The sequence below is a fragment of the Taeniopygia guttata genome, chromosome 1A (assembly GCF_048771995.1).
Source record: "Taeniopygia guttata chromosome 1A, bTaeGut7.mat, whole genome shotgun sequence".
Lineage (NCBI taxonomy): Eukaryota > Metazoa > Chordata > Aves > Passeriformes > Estrildidae > Taeniopygia > Taeniopygia guttata.
In genome coordinates, this window is record NC_133025.1 from 67277501 (window position 1) to 67298353 (window position 20853).

At 41.5% G+C, this 20853-nt stretch overlaps 1 protein-coding gene and 1 long non-coding RNA gene across 5 annotated transcripts in view; one reads left to right on the plus strand and one right to left on the minus strand.

The window, feature by feature from the left end:
• Positions 1–1599: 1599 nt before the first annotated feature.
• On the minus strand, positions 1600–3587 carry LOC115493479 (uncharacterized). Its single transcript, XR_012053756.1, has 2 exons — positions 3447–3587; positions 1600–1914 (listed from the first exon to the last, which is right to left on the minus strand). It is a non-coding gene; the product is annotated as an uncharacterized lncRNA (long non-coding RNA).
• LMO3 (LIM domain only 3) overlaps positions 1965–20853 on the plus strand; it is a 58932-nt gene continuing 40043 nt past the window's right edge. The window contains exons 1-3 of one of the 4 annotated variants that reach the window (XM_002196608.6): positions 1965–2203; positions 2422–2487; positions 10036–10249. In XM_002196608.6, the coding sequence (XP_002196644.1) occupies positions 10044–10249 (206 nt within the window). In that variant the 5' untranslated portion in view covers positions 1965–2203; positions 2422–2487; positions 10036–10043. Of the gene's footprint in view, positions 2488–3424; positions 3562–10035; positions 10250–20853 lie in introns of those variants that run through there. The other 3 variants (XM_030263561.4, XM_004174282.6, XM_002196632.6) reach the window with 3 other exon arrangements.

Below are 20853 nucleotides of genomic sequence, written 5' to 3' on the forward strand. Positions count from 1 at the left end.
GTGGTTAATGTCTTTGCAGGTTGGTGTTGACATCGGGTATCTTATTGCCACAGTCCAAATAGAGTACTAATTACTGCGAATGATGTCACCGTAGGCAGAGGAATAATCCCATCATTTAATTAGTTGAATGATTTAAACAAAGATTTGCATAGATGCACTAATCAGTTGCCATGAATTACAGAGCAGCAGTTGCCAGCGAGGGGTAACAGATCATACAGTTGGAGGGAAAAAAAATCTCATCTCCTTGAACATAATTAATTTAATTGTCCTCATTAGCTGTACCATTTGTTTTGATTTTATTTCTCCCTTTCCCCACACATAACTTCTCCCTCCCTCTTTTCTTCTTCTCCAAGTGCATTGGTGGAGAGAGGCACACACACACTCACTCACACTGCTGTATTTCCAGAGTGGTTGTGGCAGAGGTAGTCTATAAACAGAGGCAAGTGAGGCTCTCCTGAGCATATGGGTGCGTGCAGGAGAGGAGCAGGTCTCTGTTAAGTTTGGCTTTTCTCTGTGTGCAGATCAAATCAGCAGAAAGGGGCTCTGTTAGTCTGCTGCCTCTGATTGTGCTTTTCGGGTTCTTGCTCAGGTTGGTTGTGGCTGAGTTTTATTGCTACTTAGAGGGAGAGGGGGCAAGAGATTCAGGAATTGTTCATTGCACAGTATGCTTGTTACAGAAACCTTTAAATATGTATATTTATATATATTAAGGAAAAAAAAAAAAGATAAGAGCTTAAAATGGTGGGGGGAGGTGAGGGAACCTGTCCTAAACATATACATTTCTGAGGTTGCTTTGATTTTTATTAGAGCTGCTGGATTATAGGAGGGGAGGGGTGTAGATGGCAGGGCACTTCAATGCTTTTAAATCTTTCTTGGGTCTTGAAAGACTTCTATAATATGAGTGTCATTCAAATTTAGGGTATATTGTAAGCTGACATCTTTCAAAGCTTTGTGGAAATCTAGCGTGGTGCTTCTAATAGCAGACAACAGATATTCACTTTGAAGTCTGAAAACTGTATTCACAAATTCTTAATCTGGTCTTTCTCCAACTGCAGATGGCTCTTAGAGGAAGATGCTTTGGATTTTTTTAACTTTATTTACAGTAGGCTAGGCTCAACATCTTTATTATAAAACATGAAGAAACAGTCATCTGTGAGTGTGACTGAGTATCAAAGTGTTCCCTGCCTCTGCTGTGTTTGAGTGTCTGTCTGTCTATCTTTGCGGTCAGGGGTGTTCAGCACCTCTAACAGCCCCCATGGCTATTATCTTTTCCCCCTCCAACGCTAGGTAGAGGATAAAGACCCGTCTTCAGCTCCTGGGACGAGGATGCTGCAGGGTGGGGGGCAGTGGTTTGGCTTCCTTCAGCATTCAGCTTCAAAAGTGCAGTGAGGGGGTGGCACGGCCGGGGAGCAGGAAACTTTCACACCGGAGTTTCCACTGCTTTCTGAGCAGCTCAGATCTAGCACGGAGAGAGGCAGAGTTTTCACCTTCAGGGATTTTTCTCATTACTCATTAATAGAGAGAGATATGTATCTTGCCCCCCCCCCCTTTTTTTTTTTTCTTTCTTCTTCTTATTTTTTTTTTTTTTTCCTTTTTGCGTGGGCAACTTCTGGTTTTGTTTAAGCCAAGTATTTTGGGAGGAGTGATGGAGGGTGGGGGTCTCGGCGCTCCCCTGGCTGCCGGGGTGTGCTCCTGGAGCACTCTCTGGGAAGGTGATCCCGAGCCGCTTCGGCAGAGGTCACTTGTGTGTGCGTGTGTGTGTGTGTGTCCCTGGTGTTTGTGTCTAGCATATGCATGTGGTTTTGCTGACTGCACTTGCAGGCTTGTAAATTTTCACCATGGGAAATTACCAACAAAGCCCAATCTGTCTCCTGGCTGCTTTGCACTTTCCGAGGGCGGCTGTACTTGAGCGAGCTGCAGAACGAGAGAGGAGAAAGCGAGAGGGAGAGAGAGAAAGGGGGAGCGGGGAGGGGGGAGAGGAAGGGTGGGTGGGTGGGTGGAGGGGGAGAGAGGTAAATAGCCTTAAATCGGAAGGGAGCTGCTTCTCTGTGGTCTTCCACAAGAGCTGCCTGGGCTCTGCTGGCTCAGTAATAACTGAGTGACCTTTTCTTTTGCTGTATTATGTCTGGCTGGTAAGGGATTGCATTTTGCAGCTGATAAAGCCCTGACTTCATTCAACTCGGCTCCTCACACGCTGCTTTAGGTAAGTTGTCTTCAGCCAGGACGGAGACAGACAGCCTTGGACTGCAAGATACTAAAAGGAGGACACCTGTAGCTCGGATGCGGTCAACACAATTACTTGGCGGATCCTTGAGGACCTCATTATTTTAAACTTAAAGAATAGCGATCTCCCTCCCCATCTCTCCCACCCCCTCTTTATTTTTTTTCCCCAAACAATGCTTCTTTTTGACCTTTTCCAAGGAGAAGAGCTACAAAGCAGCCACTGTGCTTATTGAACTGCCTCCCCTGTATCGCTTAATTGAGAAGGTAAGTGAGGCAACTGTGTACATAAGCTTTGGGTCATTTGTGTATGTGTGCCTGCATCTCTCTCTCTCTCTCTCTCTCCTCTCTCTCTCTCTCTCCCTCTCTGAGTCATAAGCCGGGGCTGCAATACACACACACATCTCTGCACTGCAACTTTCACTCGAGCTGCAGCTCTGCTGAGACTGTTTTGTTTAAATCATGTGAGGCTTCATTATTTTTATGATGAGACATGAAATACATGCAAGCAGAGGCTGCTGAGCGAAACCCATCCGGCTGTACGTCTCGAGAAATAGCAGTCAAAGTTAACAATGAATTGCAGCCCCACCACTACCCCCCTCCCCGTTATTATTGTTATTATTATTCTTGCTTCTTCCAGAGCTTCTCGAAACATGCTCTCGATTATCAAGGGAGTCGGTTAATTTCCCACTCCCCGGCTTTAATCCACAAGCCTCCCCGTACAGCAGTTTAATTTGCAAGTGGTTCGGCGCAGGGTTAACCCTTTGAGCGGGGCGGAGAGCCCGGGGGCGGCAGGGAGGCGCACGGGCTGCGGGCTCGGGGCTCCCGCGTCCTCCCTCTCCCGGAGCGCCCAGAGGGAAGGGCAGCCAGGCTGCCGCTGGGCAGCGGCACTTCTGTGCGCTAGCATTTCTCTTTTTTCCTCTTTTTTTGGCTTTTTTTTTTTTTTCTTTCCTCTTCTCCCCCCCACCCCGCTTCTCCCTTCCTAGCGGGCGCGATACGGTATGCTAACGCCGCATGTGACACTTTAATCAAACCCATTTGTTACAACAAAGCTAAGAGACCGCTGGGATTATAGGCTTACGGCAGAGTTAGGGGAGCATGTGGCTCTGTGGCGGCTCGGGGTGTGCCGTCCCCCCCATCCATCCACCTCCACATCCACATCCACCTCCACATCCCCGGCCCCGCCGCCCCCCGCCCCCGCTGCGGCGCGCCGCGCTCCCGCTCACTTGACCCGAGCCGAGGAAGCACTTGCTACTTTTGCCGGGATTTGGTGCTTTCAATGAGAAGGAGCTCTCCAGGCGCCCGTAAATCAACTCATGCAGAAAAAGGAGAAAAGTTTTGGTAAGGCGGCGGTGGCCGGCGCTGGCGGTGCGCTCCCAGGGGGGAGGCGGGGGGCTCCTCCTTCCTCTTCCATCCTCACCGCGGGGCTCTGGGCAGAGCCGAAATGCCGCTTGCTAGGACAGCTCTGCAGGACCGCTCCTAAAACCGATCCCTTTTGCTCGGTGCAGCAAACATCGCGACGTGCTGTCCCCGACACCTCCCTCTCCCCATCCTTGCGATGCTCGGAAAGGAATTGGCATAAAAGGCTTGAGCGTCTAACTCCGAAAAGGGATTCTTTGTTGTGGAGTATATGTTTCTTATTTATTTTTTTTATTATTATTATTTTGCATGTGAGCTGCATCAAAATTGAACTCAGTCTTGCAAATCTCTTGTTGGCCTTTGCCAAGCACTAGCACTTTGCTGCCATGGTAACTGTAATTAAACTGATAAGAGTGGAAAAATGTCAGTATCTCTGAGCCTTGCAGCTGCATTGGAGAAAAAGGGAATCAAATTGGTTCCCAGCACCACTGCTCTAAAAAAGGAGGGGGGGAGAGTGGTGGGGGGGTTTGGGGGAGAGAGATGGGGGGACACGCCAGGGGTAGGAACATAGCTCAGCAGCTCCAGTCCCTGAGATCTGGGTACATCTATTTGCTGTGTTGTCCCTTAGGGGGCTACAGCCTGCAGGGATGCTCTGGGCCAGTGAACAGAGAGAAACAAGCTTTTAGGCCCAATCTAGCTTTCAAAAAGAGAAGGGGAAAGAAGAAGAGAAATCTTTTGTTTGGTGTCTCTTGGCAATCGACTAGCCATGTTGGCCAAATTCTTTTAATCTGTATCACTGCTCCCAGCTGTGGGACTGCATTCCCATTTTTATTTTTTGCCTAGCCTCTTCTCTTTTCCTTTTTTATTTTTCATCCCCTCCTTCCCAACCCGTATCTTTTATTTAGAAAGAAAAAAAAAATCAAAAATAATAAAGAAAAAAACAGATTCCTCTGTAGAAGAAGGGGCAGGAGGTGAAGTCTAGTTATACACCATGGAAAATTAACTCAAAAGTATACAGGAGAGGCTATATTCAGAGTGCTAAAATCCTTACTTTTATTTAAAAAAAAAATCCCCGAGTGTTATGGAGTTGCGGTTACTTTGTTGTGTTAACTACAGAAGCTGAGACTGTGCGGATGAATGGCACAGAACAAGAGAGCATAATGGAGGCAATCAACCGTTAGGCTGGTTCACAATGCAATCCAGGCAATTAAAAGCTCACCAGAGTTTAAATGAAATGGTTCCACTTATTTCTGTGCACCACACTGCACAGGCTATTATTTATGTCTCTTTTTTTAATTATGATTTGCCTTAAACTGTCAAATAACTCAGAATAGCAGGGTCTCGGAGGCAATAAGAATTTTCCACAGAACAATTTACATGCCAATCTAAAACTAGTTACGACTCCTGATGTGCTACATATGAGTTCTGAAATGTTTCTTAGCTTCTGAAACCACAACTTTTTTTTTTTTTTTTTTTTTTTTTTCCCCGAGTCTGTGTGTGTTGCCCTGAATTACTGGAGCTCTGAATGCTTTTAGGATGAAGCTATAAAGTGGGAAAGCACCAGAAAAGTATTCTATTTTTCTTTTCCTAGACCCCTAGCTCTCTTGTTGACTGCATGTTGTCTGTCAGTTTGCTTTTAAAGACTGATGCACCCAATACTCAATTTGCCCCAAACTGATTTTTCAATTGTTTTTTTTTCCTAAATAGATGCGAGTTTGCTCTTCTGTGCTGTTTGTGCTACTATCTTTGGTGGAAGCGTGTGCATGCTTCTGAAAAAGGGGGGAAGAGTGGTCTTTAAAAGTTTCTAAGAGATCCAGAGCATAATACAACTCTTCCTCCCAAGGACTGCCTGTACCACAAACAAGAACTGAGTTCTGAGTGTCTCACACCACGCTCAGCACCTCAGGGACTAATCCCGATTACAGATGCTTCTAAATCACTAACACAATATAGTTCATTACCTCAAATCCTCATTCCCCTTGATTTTTGAGAAGGGAGATGATTTGAGTGAGATGGATTTTTGCTTCTCTGCCTTCCCTGGGAGCCTAATTTAGCTTTTTCCAGCAACCATTTCTCTTTATCCTGAAATCATAGTTACAAATCAGTTGACAGTGTTTCATCACAGGATAATAACAATAAACAGGGAGGGGAGTCAACTGCATCAAACTTATTTGGGGAGATGGAGAAAAATCTGAAAACCTGCAAGTCGGGTTTTTAAGTTCTCCCTTCAAAAATCCTAAAAGGGGTGAATGGTGATGAAGAAGTCTTATTCCTGCCACAGCTCTGCATTTTATGTGCAGTATCCTGGGGACTGGGGATGGAGGGAGGGAGCGGAGGGAAGGATAGAGTAAGCCCTTGAAAGCATATTGGGGTGAAATAAAAAGGGTTTGTTTGACAGTGACAGACTAGGCACTGAAATTCCTCACTTCTGAGAACAGATCTGCTCTGTGATGCAGAGCATGGGTAGAACTCTGCAGAACTGAAGGGAAAGCTCGGTTTGATTTTTCCTTTTTTTTTTTTTTTTTTTTTTCCCACATCCTGGGTGTAGCACTTAGGGAATTGTATGATATTTTGAAAGTGCTCCATAAGCTTTGCTTTCCTGGGGGAGGGGGAGAGGAAGGCAGCCAGGCAGCAGCGCTGTGTACTGCCACCTGATATTTCAGCAACGAGCAGTTTGGATGGGTTTGTGGGTGCTGTCAGCCTCTGAAAAGGCCCTTCCCATGTCCTAGGGAATAAATGAGTAGTTAAACTGCAGCCTGTGAAAAGCTGGCTGACAGTAAGCTGCAAGGTATTCTTATTGCCAAATTAAGGGAGAGCTAAAAATACACAAGCGTGTATCTGAAAAGTGCAACTGCATTGGAGGAAGATCTTATGGGAATGTTAAAGGGGAGAGAGATGGTCTGTGAGGTGATCTTCATTAGAGTGGCTCATACAAATACAGGAAATAAAACCAGTAAAATGTTCTGTTTCAAAATTAAGGGATTTAGAAAGGACATGTGAAGAAAAGGACATTTTCAAATTCGGATATATGTCAAACATTTTTTGACTTTATTTAGAACTCTTCTACGCTACCAAAAAAGCATAACTTTTTTTTTTTTTTTACAATGAAGCAGTAGTTTGGCAAAATTGAAATAATAAAATAGAACCAAATTCATTGCATGTAAAGTGAGAACAATCAGATCTATCAGAGGAGAAAAGCTTTCCTTCCCTCCAAAAGCTGCTGCAGATAGAATCCCTAATCTGAAGATGCTGCCAGTGGGGTGTCAGCACCACCTTCTCTCTCTGCCTCAGAAAAACAGATGTGCAGGGTTGCAAACACACCTTCCATGGGGTGTTTGCCCCTTTGCAGTTGTCCCCACAAAAAGGTTTTGGGCTAACCAGTGTGAATGACAGGGCTCTGCCTACTTTCCTCATGTTACAAGTATCTCAAAAGCTGCGCAGGCTATGTGCAAGCTGCAGTTTTATTTGTAATACAATAACCTCATGTTTGCAGCATATACCTCGGGAATTATCAGGCTTGATTACTGCAATCTGCTCAGACATTCACTTGTTTGGCCGTGTTTCTGTGGCATCTTGTTCCCTTCAGACAGCTCAGGACAGTAGATCAGCCTGGATCAGAGACTGTCAGCCTCCACTCTCTAACCCGCTTCCTTATCAGGCGATGAAATTTTTACATTAAGATTTTTTTTCGTTAAAGCCTTTAACTCTGTTAGCTCCTAGTTTATTCTGGTTTCCCTCGAGCTAAAGATTAAAGTCCTAGAACAGCCCTTCATGCTTCTAAACTTTTTTTTTTTTTTTTTTTTTAACCGAGTTACAAGAAGTTTATACAAATTGTGGCTGATTTTATGCATTTGTCCTCTACATGGCCAAAGAGAAGGTCTGGGGATAAGCCTGTTGTTGGCACCTGGTGGATATTTACACTCTACTGTGATAAGCAACATTACAATTACAGATTAAGGCTTTTCCACCAAGTGATGTTATTAGAGTTTCAGCAGGAGTTCCCTTTACAGTCTGGTACAGGTTCCTTACCAGAAATCTCTGATATTTCCACTGCTTTGAGTCTTTTCTTTGTAGCCACGTTGCTTTGCTGTTTCATGGATGTACCCTGGATTCAGGGGAGTCAGCTGCCAATTGAAAATGCTGCAAAAGCTCAGCCTTTGTCTCATGGTCCTTTCTCAAGAGGAAATGTGTGTGTTCATTCCCAGATCTGCACAGACTGTGGAGCCCAGTGCAGGTCACTGATCTCATCCTCTCCCTTGGGAATGAGAGACAGATCTTAGGATGGTGGTGGTGAGGAGCTACGAGCATCCTCACCTACGTGTTGAGGAGCTATGAGCATCAACTGGGGAGTGATGGGTGGGACAGCACTGACAAGTTTTATACTGGTTGATAGAAAAATGCAGACCTTACACTTCTGTCATGAGATTTAGATGTTATGCAGCAGCACTGCCAGGGTACTTTGGGGTGTCTTCTAGCAGAACTGCCTGCAAAACCCTGAGCAGCTCCTCCACCAGATAAATGCATCCCCCCAAGATGTGTGACAGGCTGCCTTGCAAAGAGAGGAGCGAGGCTGCTGTTGCAATAAGAATTATTATTTCTAATTCAGCGATCAGCTTTGCAGGTGGGACTTAGCGGTTCAGCTTGGGAACACTGGAAAGTCACCTAAATGGCCATGCACTCCATGTAAATTCCATGTGTTCTACACACACCTGTGTGGAGTTCCCTGGGATGCCTCAGCCTGTTTTTGCAGCCCTAACATCCATAAAGCCACGCTCTACCAATGCTTCAAAGGTTACACTGCTTTTCCTGTTTTTCTTACGAGGGATTTCAAAAAAGCAAACACAAACCAAACCAAACCACCTCCGAGTCTTCTGTGTTCTAGCTCCCCGAACCTGCCTGTCTATGGTGGTGTGTTACAGCACCAGCCAAGGTCTGCTGATGGAAGCTGACACTGCCAAGCTCTCTTAACTCCAGGTAGTAGAGCGTTCATGGTGAGGGGCTCTTGAAATTTGCTCCTCTTTGCTATGAGACTTTATTCGACCTTTCCCAAACTCTGGATGATGATAATAGCATTCCAAACCCCAAACTTTGGCATAGGATTGGCTTGTTAGCAACAGCATTTGGTCCTCATCTTGAATCTCCCCAAATCTTGACAAATCCTCATTGCAACATTCAGACACGCTCTAGTGAGGAGCATCTTTTTGAAGTTACATCACTGGCTTTAAAGCAGTGAGGTAACCCCATACTGAACAGCGTGTCGGGTCTTCCCTTCTCTCCTGTCCCTGTTTGATGTCCCCCAGAATATCCACAGGGCTATTATTTTGCTTATCCTAAGAGATAACTGTGAGAGAATTAGTCTGAGTGCACTGGGGTGGCAGTTCTTGCAGCTAGCCAGGGAGACCAGTCTGTGAGCACTTTGGGGCAGTGACCTCTCCCCATTTACTGTAAAGCTGAGGGCAATTGATTTTTGAATGGATCCCTGGAAGCTAGCTGTGTTACTCTGAGTAATATTGCTCAGCTGTGTTCCCCTTTTCGCTGGTTCTGTCCATTAAACAGTGTTTCAGGTGTTTGAATGGTTTTTTAAATGCTCTCAGCTATTACATCAAAAGGTGTATATATATTTAATGGACACTACTGTACTCCTTGTCCTGAAGTAGCTGTTGGCTAAAACTGGGATTGGAAAGCGGGGCAGCGCTTTTATTTGGTTTTTTTTTTCCTTGACAAACTAGAACCTCTCTGACCTTGTGCAGATTATTTTAAGTCAGATTTTTTCAGGTCTTTCCACTGCGTTGCTGCTATTGAAGACTTTGGAAATCTCACCACTTCATTAATACGTCTAAAAAGAACTAAAATATTAAAAAACAAAACACCCTCTTAACAGTATCAATATTTCTATGTCAAATCTCTCAGAAACTCTTGCTCCGTGCCTCTAAAAGCTCAAATCTTTTCTTCTTTAAAAACTGAAGTTCTTTTATATTTTATAAATATAGTGCAAATCACTCCAAATGTGTGGATTTAAGTATGTTTTCCATATAGATATCCTGTTTATTTAAATTTTGGGTTACTAAGTATTGGAGATGTACTGTTTATTTAAATTTTGCATTGCTAAATATTGAATTCTGCAGCTGAAACTGGATGACTTTTCAACTGGACTGTTAATATTTCGTGTTACTTTTTAAAATCTCATTCCTTTTCAGCAAAGAGACCAGGTAAATGAGGTGTTAAAGAGAAGCTGTGGAACTTAGAGCAGTGGAAGTTTCTGCTCTCAAATTTATCTTAGCCTTGTTTTCAGCTCGCTGTGGACTGACTAGGTTATTTTATCCTACCTACACCATTGACTTTTAAATGAACTGGATGTGGTGGGGGGAGCAGCGAGGTGGAGGAAGAAAAGGGCAAGAGTTTTTGTACTTGGGAGAATATCTATTTTCAGCCTTCCCTTGTCTTACTGTATTTCAGGTATACAAATGCTCTCAGTCCAGCCAGACACCAAGCCGAAAGGTTGTGCTGGCTGCAACCGTAAGATTAAAGACCGATATCTTCTAAAGGCCCTGGACAAATATTGGCATGAAGACTGCCTGAAATGTGCCTGCTGTGACTGTCGCCTGGGGGAGGTGGGCTCCACCTTGTACACCAAAGCCAACCTTATCCTTTGTCGCAGAGACTATCTGAGGTAGGTCATGGCCTTTTCCGTTCGCTGACGAGTTTGGGAAATCTGTTCAGCCCTTCCTACAGAGCTGTTTTCACACAGGCAGGGCGGCAAGGCTGAGGATTTTGAGGAGATGAGGAAACACTGAAATAGGGAGATTGAATTAAAATCTGCGTCAAAAAGCGCACACAACCAGGTCGTGGAAGTGGCTGCCAGATCTCTGATGCTGATACTGGTGTAGAGGAGAGTAATTCCCCCCTGCTTCCCACAGCACCGTGCTCCTGGAGAGGTGGTAGTCTCCTGCTCCTCCTCCTCCTCCTCCTCCTGGCAGCACAGTGGTGGCCAGATATCGCAGCCTGAAACCAGTTGTGTGGTTTTCACCCATCTTCTGGGCAGGGTTGGAACTCTGCAGGTGAGGAACGTTTCACCCGTCTTCGCATTTGTCTTCTCAGTTTGCCAAGGGATTTTGTTTGTGGCACTCAAGCTTTATGAGCTTACTTCCAACTCAGCTGTTGGAAACTGGACCAGGATGGCCAAGTGACTTCCCCATTTTTAACGACCATGAGCCTGAGCTCCAACCCACTCTGCTCCTGGTTTCAGTTGGTGGCCCAGGTGGGATGCTGGCTAACCTGTGGCCACTTGCTAGAGGTAGCAAATCAGCACCTGCTTTTCTATCTTCTTATTTTCTTGTGGGCCTACATTCTCAAAAGCATTTGAGGAATAACTCTTTGAAAAGTACTGTTAAGCAGCACCAGGATACTTTATCTACACATTGGGTGTCAATAGGGCTGCTTTGCAGGATAGGAGTTTAACTGGGAAGTTTAATGTCCCTGGGCTCTCAATATTAAATAGAGAGAAAAGGCTCCTCTGGGGTGATTCCCAGCACCTATTTTCTACAGTAACACCTTTCCTCCATTCCCTGTGGAGGGGGTCTAATGAGACTAGCTGCTCCAGGCTAAGGTGAACTTCTGGGAATGTTTCCCCTGCCCCTTTAGTGAAGCCTTTTCCCTTTAAAGGGCCATCGAAGTCACTAATACTTTGGGGAAAAATTACAATTCTTTTTTAATGCGTTAACTTCCAAGTTCCACTTAAATGCAAGTACCAAATAGGAGGTTCCCACACACTGATCAGTTCCCAGCTTATACACCATGAGTAGGTAGGAACAGGAATCAGGACTAAAGCACTAACAGCTATCAGTACTCTGGCTCTCCACGTAACCACGTCTAGAAAAAAAGAGTGGGACAAAAACCCTCACAAACGCACTGTGCGTTTGTTGAGCTGGGGCTGAAAGGCAGATCAGGTTCTTCAGATGGGCTTAGACTACTTAATGGTAAAAGTATTCTGCTACCTATTAAAGCTCTGAACTACTTAATGGTAAAAGTATTCTGCTACCTATTAAAGCTCTGAACTGAACCCAAGATAGAGTGATGAGAATTCAGCATAGAGGCTGCATCTTAAACCCTTTGTGTTAAAGCTGCCAAAGTAGTAGGTAACAAAACCTCACTTTTAAAAGCTGTTGGAACAGAAGGGAATTGTTGTACATGAACTTAGGTCACTTGTGGTCTTTAGGTGAGTGTGTGTAGAGAGGGATTGAAAAAGGTTTTGGTGCGGGGAAGTAACATCCCAATTTTTAAAACCTATTTTAATAATCTTTATACAACAAATGCCTGCAGGAGCGAGAGAACTGCTATGGTTGTTTCATCTCAGTTCCAAATTTACTGGAGACTTTGAGCTTACTGAATCTCCCAAGTGCTAGTGCAGCAGATCTAATGTTTTGAAATCAAATGTCTAAAATCAAAACCAGAAATGATGTGGTAGCAAAGATATGAGCAAAGCATTTCCCCAGCACAGATGCATTCACACACGCTCTTGCACTCTGGTCTTTGAGGGTTTAACAGCAGTAAATATTTTGCTAACAGATTGTTAAAACCCATACTAAGTGATTCACAGAAAGGAGGTTTTTTGTTGTTGTTGTTGTTTGTCATGATTACATTCAAACTGGTGTTTCATTTATTTCTTCATACATAACACTTTTACTTTTGCATACGAAACCAGCATACATGAGAAATCCTATAACTGGTTTTAAGATGTTTCTGATTTTTGTCTCTGGATTTGTTGAGTCTTAATGAAGCTATTTGGTTTGCTTTTTTGGTGGTTTTTTTTTTGGTTTTTTTTTTTGGTGATATTGTGAGTGCACAGATTTAAACTTGGTATTTACACTAAACTTCAAACTGATGCACTTAAGGTAATTGCAGATAGTCATTTGCCTCATTGCATCTTATCTACTTAGTTATGCAGTGAACCTATAAAAGTGATCTTTTTAGTGCTAATGTACAGACTAGTTAAATTTTCTCTAGCTTTGTAGTCAAATAAGCTTTCATATTTAGCAACCCACTTGATATGAATTTAAGGAACAAATTGCATTGTACTAATGATCACATTACACTTCGATTATGGTTTCAAACTATCTTCTTAGCTTTTTTTCTTTTTAACCATAAAGGGAGTCTTCGCTGCGTATAAAACTGTTCTGGCTTCCTATTAATTTATGTGGTGCCCTCTAGAGGATATGTGGCTTGAACGATACTATAAAGAGAAAAATTGCTTATTAACTTGTCTCTCAGTGTTCATTATGCCTTTCAATAAGACAGGCATGCTACAGATGCTACAGGCAATCATGTAGCCAGTTTGGGTGCTTTAGCATTCATGTTTAAGTTCGTCAATGGTGTGATTGTGTCTTTGCCTGTTTGCGAAAATATTTCCAGTATCTCTCATTTAGAGATGCCTGCCAAAAAAGCTATACCCTCCCTCAGCCCTGTGCACGTTCTCGTGCTGCAGTTGAGCCTTGAGGTCCCCACTCTGAGCTCCTTATAAATACTCTGCATCTTCCAAACTCCAAAACTTGCTCTGCTTTAGCTGTCTCCTTTGGTAAAATTAGTTAATTATACTACATTAAAACCTTCTTCTCCAGATCGGGAGGGACTGAGGGAACGGAAGGAATCCTTAATGAAGTAAGGAGCTTGAAAGCTGCTGTGGGTGTGAGAGGCTTTGCCCTGGAATCTGATCCATGTGAGGCACTCCAGCGGTTCCCGAGGTGTTGGGGTGGCCGCGGCAGGAGCGAGCTCCGTTCTGTTAACGAGGATGGGAACTGACTCTACCAAAGAAAGGGCTCAGCGTTAGAAATAACACACTCCCCGAAAATGATATGCAGAGTATAATTCCCCTGCAGGCTTCTGTCTTCTGCTTATACACTCCTGGGTTAGAAAGTGAAGACTTAATTTGAGGAACTTAGGTTTACACCGATATTTCAAGTCCATTTATAGTAAGTGAAATATGCAAGAACTTTTTTTTTTCCTCCCCTTCTTTTCCTCCAGAGCTGTACGGTGACATCTTAATGCATCAGCCTATCCTGCTCTGTCCTCTCTTCTGACTGGCAGCGTGTCCATTTAGAAGCACAATATTCCCTTTGAAATCTGTCATTACTGCCATTAATGACCAGTCATTATGTTAACAGCCCTTGGGCTGTTAACATGTCAAACTGGTTGTTAACTGGAATGTTATTACTTATTTAAACCGCAGGTATGAGTTGTGTGAAATGTGCTTTGGTTGCACGTTCTGGGCTGCCTCTGCTCGAAACAAGAGGGAAACAGCAGAGTGTTTGCCTTTGGGGTGCCAAGGGATTTGCTTTCTCTTCCATCAGCTCGTTTGATTTCTGTATATTTGTGAGGTTCTCCTACCCCTGGGCAGCCTCCTAATTTCAGGTGCGACTGTGTGCAACCCCCTCTCTTAGCCTTGCCTGCAAATGGGCAGCCGTGGATGTTTCCAGATGCACGGTAACGCCTGCTGCACGTTTGAGATTAATATCTGGCCCCTGGAAGTGTAAAATAAAAGACCGACAATTACATGTAACTCAGTTGTATTAAATAATGAGCTTCCTCGGATGCAGCAGAAATATGAAAGTACAGCTGTGCTAAGCTAGTTGCAATGTAGGTCAATCACCCTTTTCACTTAGGTTTTTAACTACGCAAACCCCGCTGAGCGACCAATGACTACAAAGTGCTGTTTCATTCCTATTTAATTTTGGCAGCATTTTACTGAAGAGCAGGCATTCATGCAGCTAAATTATCTTTGCCGTTTCTGGTTTTAACTCCAGCTCCATGACACTAAATGTTGGAGTGCATATCTCTTAGTAAACACAAAGAATATGGTTTCTGATATATATATTTTTTTTTCCAAATCCACCTCTTAACATGGAAATTGAATTAGAACTTTTATTACTTTTTGCATAATTTCCCTAGCCAGGCAAGCAAGATCATAAGAATTGGATTAACAAAACTAATATACTGGGGTGGAATTTTTGCCCTTAAACACATCTAGAACCTTATTGAGAATAGGGAGGAGGACAACAGAAGGTCTATCTTCTCCCCCTACCCTTTCAGTATTGATACTGTTTGTAAATAGACAGCAAACTTTAAAAGTACCACTGAAGAGCTATGAAAATGAGTAGATCACCATTCCTGAAGAAAGGGACAGAACACGTTGGGTTTTTTCCTCTTCCTCCAATTCCTGGTTGAAATTCCTGTGAAAAGACAAGTCTCTAAAACTGGATATTGGAGAAGATCTTAGAAATAATGAGACTTGAGCACAGAAAGTAGTGTTCAACCAGAAGCATTATGAAGATGCTGCCTTTGTAAAATATTTAGCTTCAGAGCAGTTTGAAAAGAGAAGAATTTAGGAAGAAGCTGTTTCCTGTACATCCGTTCGCACTCTAAAGTCAATTATTATTTTTAAAAATTATTGTGTAGGAGTGCTTAGAAAGACTTAAAATGTCTTGTGGCCTCGCGCTGATTAGCAGATCCCATTCCTCTCTCATGTCACGGGCAGTATTGCAAACACCCAAGATATCAGCTTGCTTAAATGAATGTATAAACACTCTGTGTGGATATTTTCATGGATAGTGGGTAATAAATTTTTTTCAAAATGCCTCCTCAATATGTTTCTTGCCCAGCTTGATTAAATAAGGTAGACCTTTAAAGATTTAAGCACTCTGGGTTTTCAGGAATATTGAGGTGCTTATGGAAGTGAGGCTTTAGAGGTCCACTTTTTTCACTAAAGCTTTTTAGAACTGAACCCTTATGTATACATTAATATCCTTGTTGCAATGCATTAAAGCATTCAAGGGACTAAGGAATATGCTCTAAAAATATTTCAAAATACTTTAAAAAATGTTAGGTGTAGCGATTCACTTGTTCTAAGTTGCTGTGTGCAATGAATGTTCTTCTAAATTTACATAAACGGTATCATTTAGTGTGTCTTGGAAAGAGGGAAAAAAATAGGCAAGAATAATCTCTCTTCCACTAATTACCAAAGGTTTTGAAAACCTCCAAACACCTTAACAGTTGTTGAAAGGGGTAAGGAGAATGATGCACACACGCACAATTAATCCACCCAACTTGCAAAGAATAATGCTTTTGATTTAGTTACACCCTGGCTAGTTTAGCTTGTTCTTTCTTTAGCTCATCTCTGATAGCTTTTAATAAGAAACATTCAATTAAGCTGTTAAAATTGGTGTTTAAGTCATGTTGAAATGCTGTGAAATGTGTGTACTCAAGTTTGACGCTCTTCAGTAGTTCCATGTGTTTCCCCATATCTGCTGGTATTTTTTCTTCAGAGCTGCCAAATTTTTAATAATTGTGTTATTTTTAGTGGCTTAAAATACACAGTTTAATTTTCAAGAATGTGAATCTTCCCTCTTATAAGGCTTCTTGAAAACCAGACGCTTCTCGTGTGTTGTCAAAATACCTCATTAATCCCCTGGAAACGTTCAAAGAATTTCAGGAGACTTTTCAGATGAAAGTACCGTGCCTCTTAAAGCCTGTCCTACAGCTCTTCATTACAGCACTACAGTGCCGTGTATTTTGATGGAAAATTATTTTACTACAAAGGTTTTGCCAATACAGAGAAGCTCAGAAAAGCTTAATAAAAGCAGCTATTTTGGGGAAGCCGAAGTAATTCTGCAGTGCCAGAAGATGGGATAATGTTCCTGGCAAAAGAACAACAATTCTGTAGTTCTGCTTAGTGTTTCCTGTAACCCCTTTTAAAAGAATTGTGACTTTCTTGTTTTCATCCTTGCTAATTTTCCTTTTTTTCTCTCGGAAGTGACTTTGTGACCAGAACTTCTCATGAAATATCTTTAAAATAATGTCCATAATAAAGTTATTGACTTCAGGAATAAATATTATCAACAACATTGTGACATGGGATTTGATATCCAAGGTTTAACTGGCAAATTTCTGGTTTTTTGACCAGAAGCTTATGTGAAAAAAAGCATCTGTACATAATGTAGTAGAATTATATTTAGTTCTAATAGCCTAACACAGAGATGTCTTAAAAAAGTTCTGATTTCTGCTGTATATCTGTTCCTTAAAAAAACTGCACATTTCTTTTTTTTTTTTTATTTGTTTGAAATGTTAATTAATTTCTTTGGGACATTTTACACTGAAAACTGAAGAAAACTCCTCAAGTCTCTACCATGTACTTAAAAGGTCTATTACTGAATTTTGTTACTCGCTATTTACTGTATTTTTCAAGTTGTCCAGAAAAGATAAAGCATTTCTTTCTGGATATGAATGTTTAAACACCATGTAAAAATCAAAATAGCATTGTAACACTCTTCTTTAGCTCTCCTGAATTTAGAAATTGCTTTGTTTTTTAACTTCTCACTGAAGTTAATTATATTCATGATGGATTTAGAAACCAAAATACACGGCATGCAACTTACAGTTTCCAAATGAAACTGGTCTTAACTATAGAAGTCCTTAAGAATCTGTATTTTGGGAATACCTCATTAAATGCATTATTTTTTGATGGCTCATTTCCCAATAGATTCCTTGGTGTGCTAATGGGTGAGTTTTTAATAAATCAATGTAATAGTTATATATTTGGGGGATTTTTGGTCAAAATATTCTGTAATTTTTGAAGTTTTTCAGGTGCAAATATCTGAAGCAATGAGTCTGACTTCTCAAAAAGCTTTGCTTGTTCCACACCTCCTTCCCTGGAATGAAAATTCTGGTGCTGTTCCTTTACATCTTCCTGAAGCTGCTTCTTGCTTATCCTGAATCAATTGGCCTTTCAACATCTGGGTCTCATTGCATCTCATTGGGATATTTAAAAATGGCTCTGGAGATCAGTAGATCCTTCATTTAAAAGAGTAAAAAGGATGTCCAAGTTATCTTTAGAAACATGCATCTTTCTTAGCTGTATGTATGAATCTTTCAAATTATATATAAATCTTTCAAATCATACATAAATCTCTATATCTGTTTGGTGTGATATATACACGTAAAAATCATGGGGGAATTCTGCATCCCACATTCTACAGGTACTTGCTTGATGATCATGGTCTCATCTTCTCTAAACCAGTTAAGACTGAGTTTAAATGAGTGCTGACAGTCGATGATCTCGACATTCCCGTGGCACTTGGCATGGTCAGTTGCAGACTTAATTTAGACATGTGCTAAAATGCTATTATGGAGTGGCAGGATAAGGAATCCACGATCCAGTTCCTCTCCCCACTTGCCATCAGAACTGTGGCTACCAGCAGCTGGAGAGTATTTGGCACCTATTTTTCAAAGGGCAGAATGATCCCAATTATTTAACTGCAAGTTATTTTCCTTTGAGATTACAGTGAACCCTGTTGATCTATTTCATAGCGAAACACAGCACGGGGAAATTTTCATGAGCAGAAAATCACCAACTTTATAAAGAGCAGAGTGTCTCTGAAATGATGTTCCTTGGGACATTCTCCTGCAGGTCTTGAGTGAAGTGGCATTCTGTAATAGTGGAATTTAAATTTTTCAACTTTTCATTTGCAAAAATGATATTATCTCATGTTGGCACATAGCAGGTGAAAGTGATAATTGCATAACATGTAAAGATAAATATTTTGGGGGTGGGAGGTAAGAGCAGAGAATATTATGCATGTTATTTTATCTCTTTTAGAATTTTCAAGTAGGGTGCTGAGAGTGAGAATGTCAAATTGTACACTTGAATATACTGTAATTGACATATTGGGCTAATTAAGGAAACAATATCCTACACCAGGTAGCAAATGCACCCTTGCCCTTGTATTGTTGCTATCACAGCTTTGTTTTTAACAATTCTCAAACTTAATGTACAGAAATAATCACATATTTCTTGATATTTTTATATCTATTTTGATAAAATTTTTTAAAGGCTTGAGAACCCAAGCTGATTTTTGTTCATGGCAATTGTCCAAGCCATAAGGTTTTAGCTTAGTGGGTAGTGTTTATTATATTGATCTACTACAAGACCAAATAAATATTATTTTCTTCTATTTCATAATATTATTTCTTTGAAGATGCTTTCAAGAGAATTATGTATTAAAGTTGATGCAAATAGTTTTAGTAATTACCCGCTTCTGTAAATATGCTCACTCTAAGAAAGAGAATTTATTATTCTTTATCAAATTCTAACAATAGTTCAAGTAACAATCACTGAACTTGGTTTTGTTTTTTAGAAACATTTTAAGGAAAGATTCCTAGGTAGGGATAGTTCAAACGAGTTATAGGCTGTAGATTAGGAATGGAAATTGCAATAATTGTGAATTATTTTCTTATCTTTTTTCACTATGGTTGTTTCTACATAAATCTTGAGGGTTTTTTTCTGAAGTCAGGACTGAGCTGCTACTCTTTCTCAAAAATTGTACTAAAAAGCAAGATTTTAAGACAATAGAAAACTTTAAAACTCATTTTCCCATAAAGAACAAACTTAATTTCTCCCTTTCTAATTTGTGTTAGACAAAGTTTACACAGAATTCAGAATTTTCTAGGATCTGATGTTTGGATTTACAAAAAAAAAAAGAAAAAACCTTTTCAAAGAAGTCTTTATAAGCCTAATGTGTTTGTTTGCCTTATACAAAGTGTTAAGAAGAAGGAGGGCAGTTGCAATAACAAGCTGCTCTGCACTAGTTTTTGCTGGCTTCCTTGCTTAATCTGTAATCTGATACATTTAAGAATGCTCTATACAAAAATAACATTAAATCTAAGCTTACAAACATGTCCTACATGCTTGACTTGGTGTAGCCTGAATAATTCTATTGAAAGCTATAGGGCCTGTTAATTTAGAAACATGCCTCAGTAGAGCCAAACCTTTAAAATCAGAATGGCTTTGCCTGCAAACCCACCTTGAATTGCTGTGTCCTTGTTCTTGGCGTGCTGTTGACAAACCTCCCTGGTCCAGGGAATGCTCAAACCCAGGGCTCTCATCCTGGCCAGGCACCTTGTTGCCTTGTCTAGGACGTCAATCAAAGTTCTGACACCCGTGACAACCTTGCCCTGTTTGTCTCTGACAGCAAGGATGGTTATTTGTATGCTAATCCTACATACCACTGCCCCAAATCAAACTGCTGGGGAATGATTTAATGGTCCAAGTCTAGGCTTGGCTCTACAACCCATGGGCTCTGCTCTCCACAGCTTTCCTGGGAAGCAGCAGTTGGAGGTGAGAAAAAACTTTACCACAAAGCCCTGAGGTCTTGTGTTGATGCTTGTGAACCTTGGGTTCTCGATTCACTTTCTCTTCATGCTCCAAAATTGCACTAATGAGCATGTGCTGTGTACTTAGCAGCTTTAGGCTTCTAGAAGAATATGTTCATTTTTATTAAGATGCTGCATTCATACTATTTTATGCTCCATATAGTAATAAAAAAATATTAAAATCCAGCGTGACATTGAATACTTATCACAGGGCCACTAAAAAGTAAATTAAAATGGATTCTTTCTGCTCAGAACATCGCTTACTAAAACAATCTTAAAACCTGGAGGAAATGCTGCACACACTGCAGCAAATGTGCTGGTTTTAATGAGCCTGGCTGCGCTGTGAAGTTAGCCAAGAGCACTTCCTCCAGCACCTCCTCACCTAATTCAGTCATAATGTGGAGTGAATTGCTGGGAAGGGAGTCAGAGAGCAAAACAAAGAGCACACATCCAAAGCTGGGTGTCTTCTGTGCCCTTCTGAGCCCTTTCATCATGACCCCTGATGGGTCCCAGGCAGGGTCCCAATTACTCTCTGTCCCCAGGTGCAGCACAGCCCGAGCCTTTTCCTATAACAGCATCTTTCTTTATTCTCCCTGTTCCTCCTGGGTTCTCACCTGATAATTACAGGTAAAACATACAAGTGTGTTTTGTAAGAGCAGCCCTGAAATACGTGGGGTGGGTGGTAGCACCCAGTGCAGGTTATTCAACAATTTGGCCATGGGATAATTCCAAGCACAGCCTCTCCCTGCTGTGGTAAGCAGGTGCTTGCTTTCATCCACCTCTTTTCCCTCCTTGCACAAATATGCCTCCTCTGCTACAAGATCCCCGAGGTTTACTCTGAGTAAAAGCCAGTATATATTTGCAAAATTTACTGTAATTTGCCAGATTATCAGCCTTGATAGGTATGTACTGTGTCTGAAAAAATAACTCCAGTATTAACTATCCTGAGTAATCTTGTTATTAATCACATAATGTCACTATGGTGGCAGATAAACAGTTTTCTTCTTTACTGTTTAAAAAGTAATTTTTGTCTATTTTATATATGTGCTTGTATAAATATATGTGTAAGGTTATTTC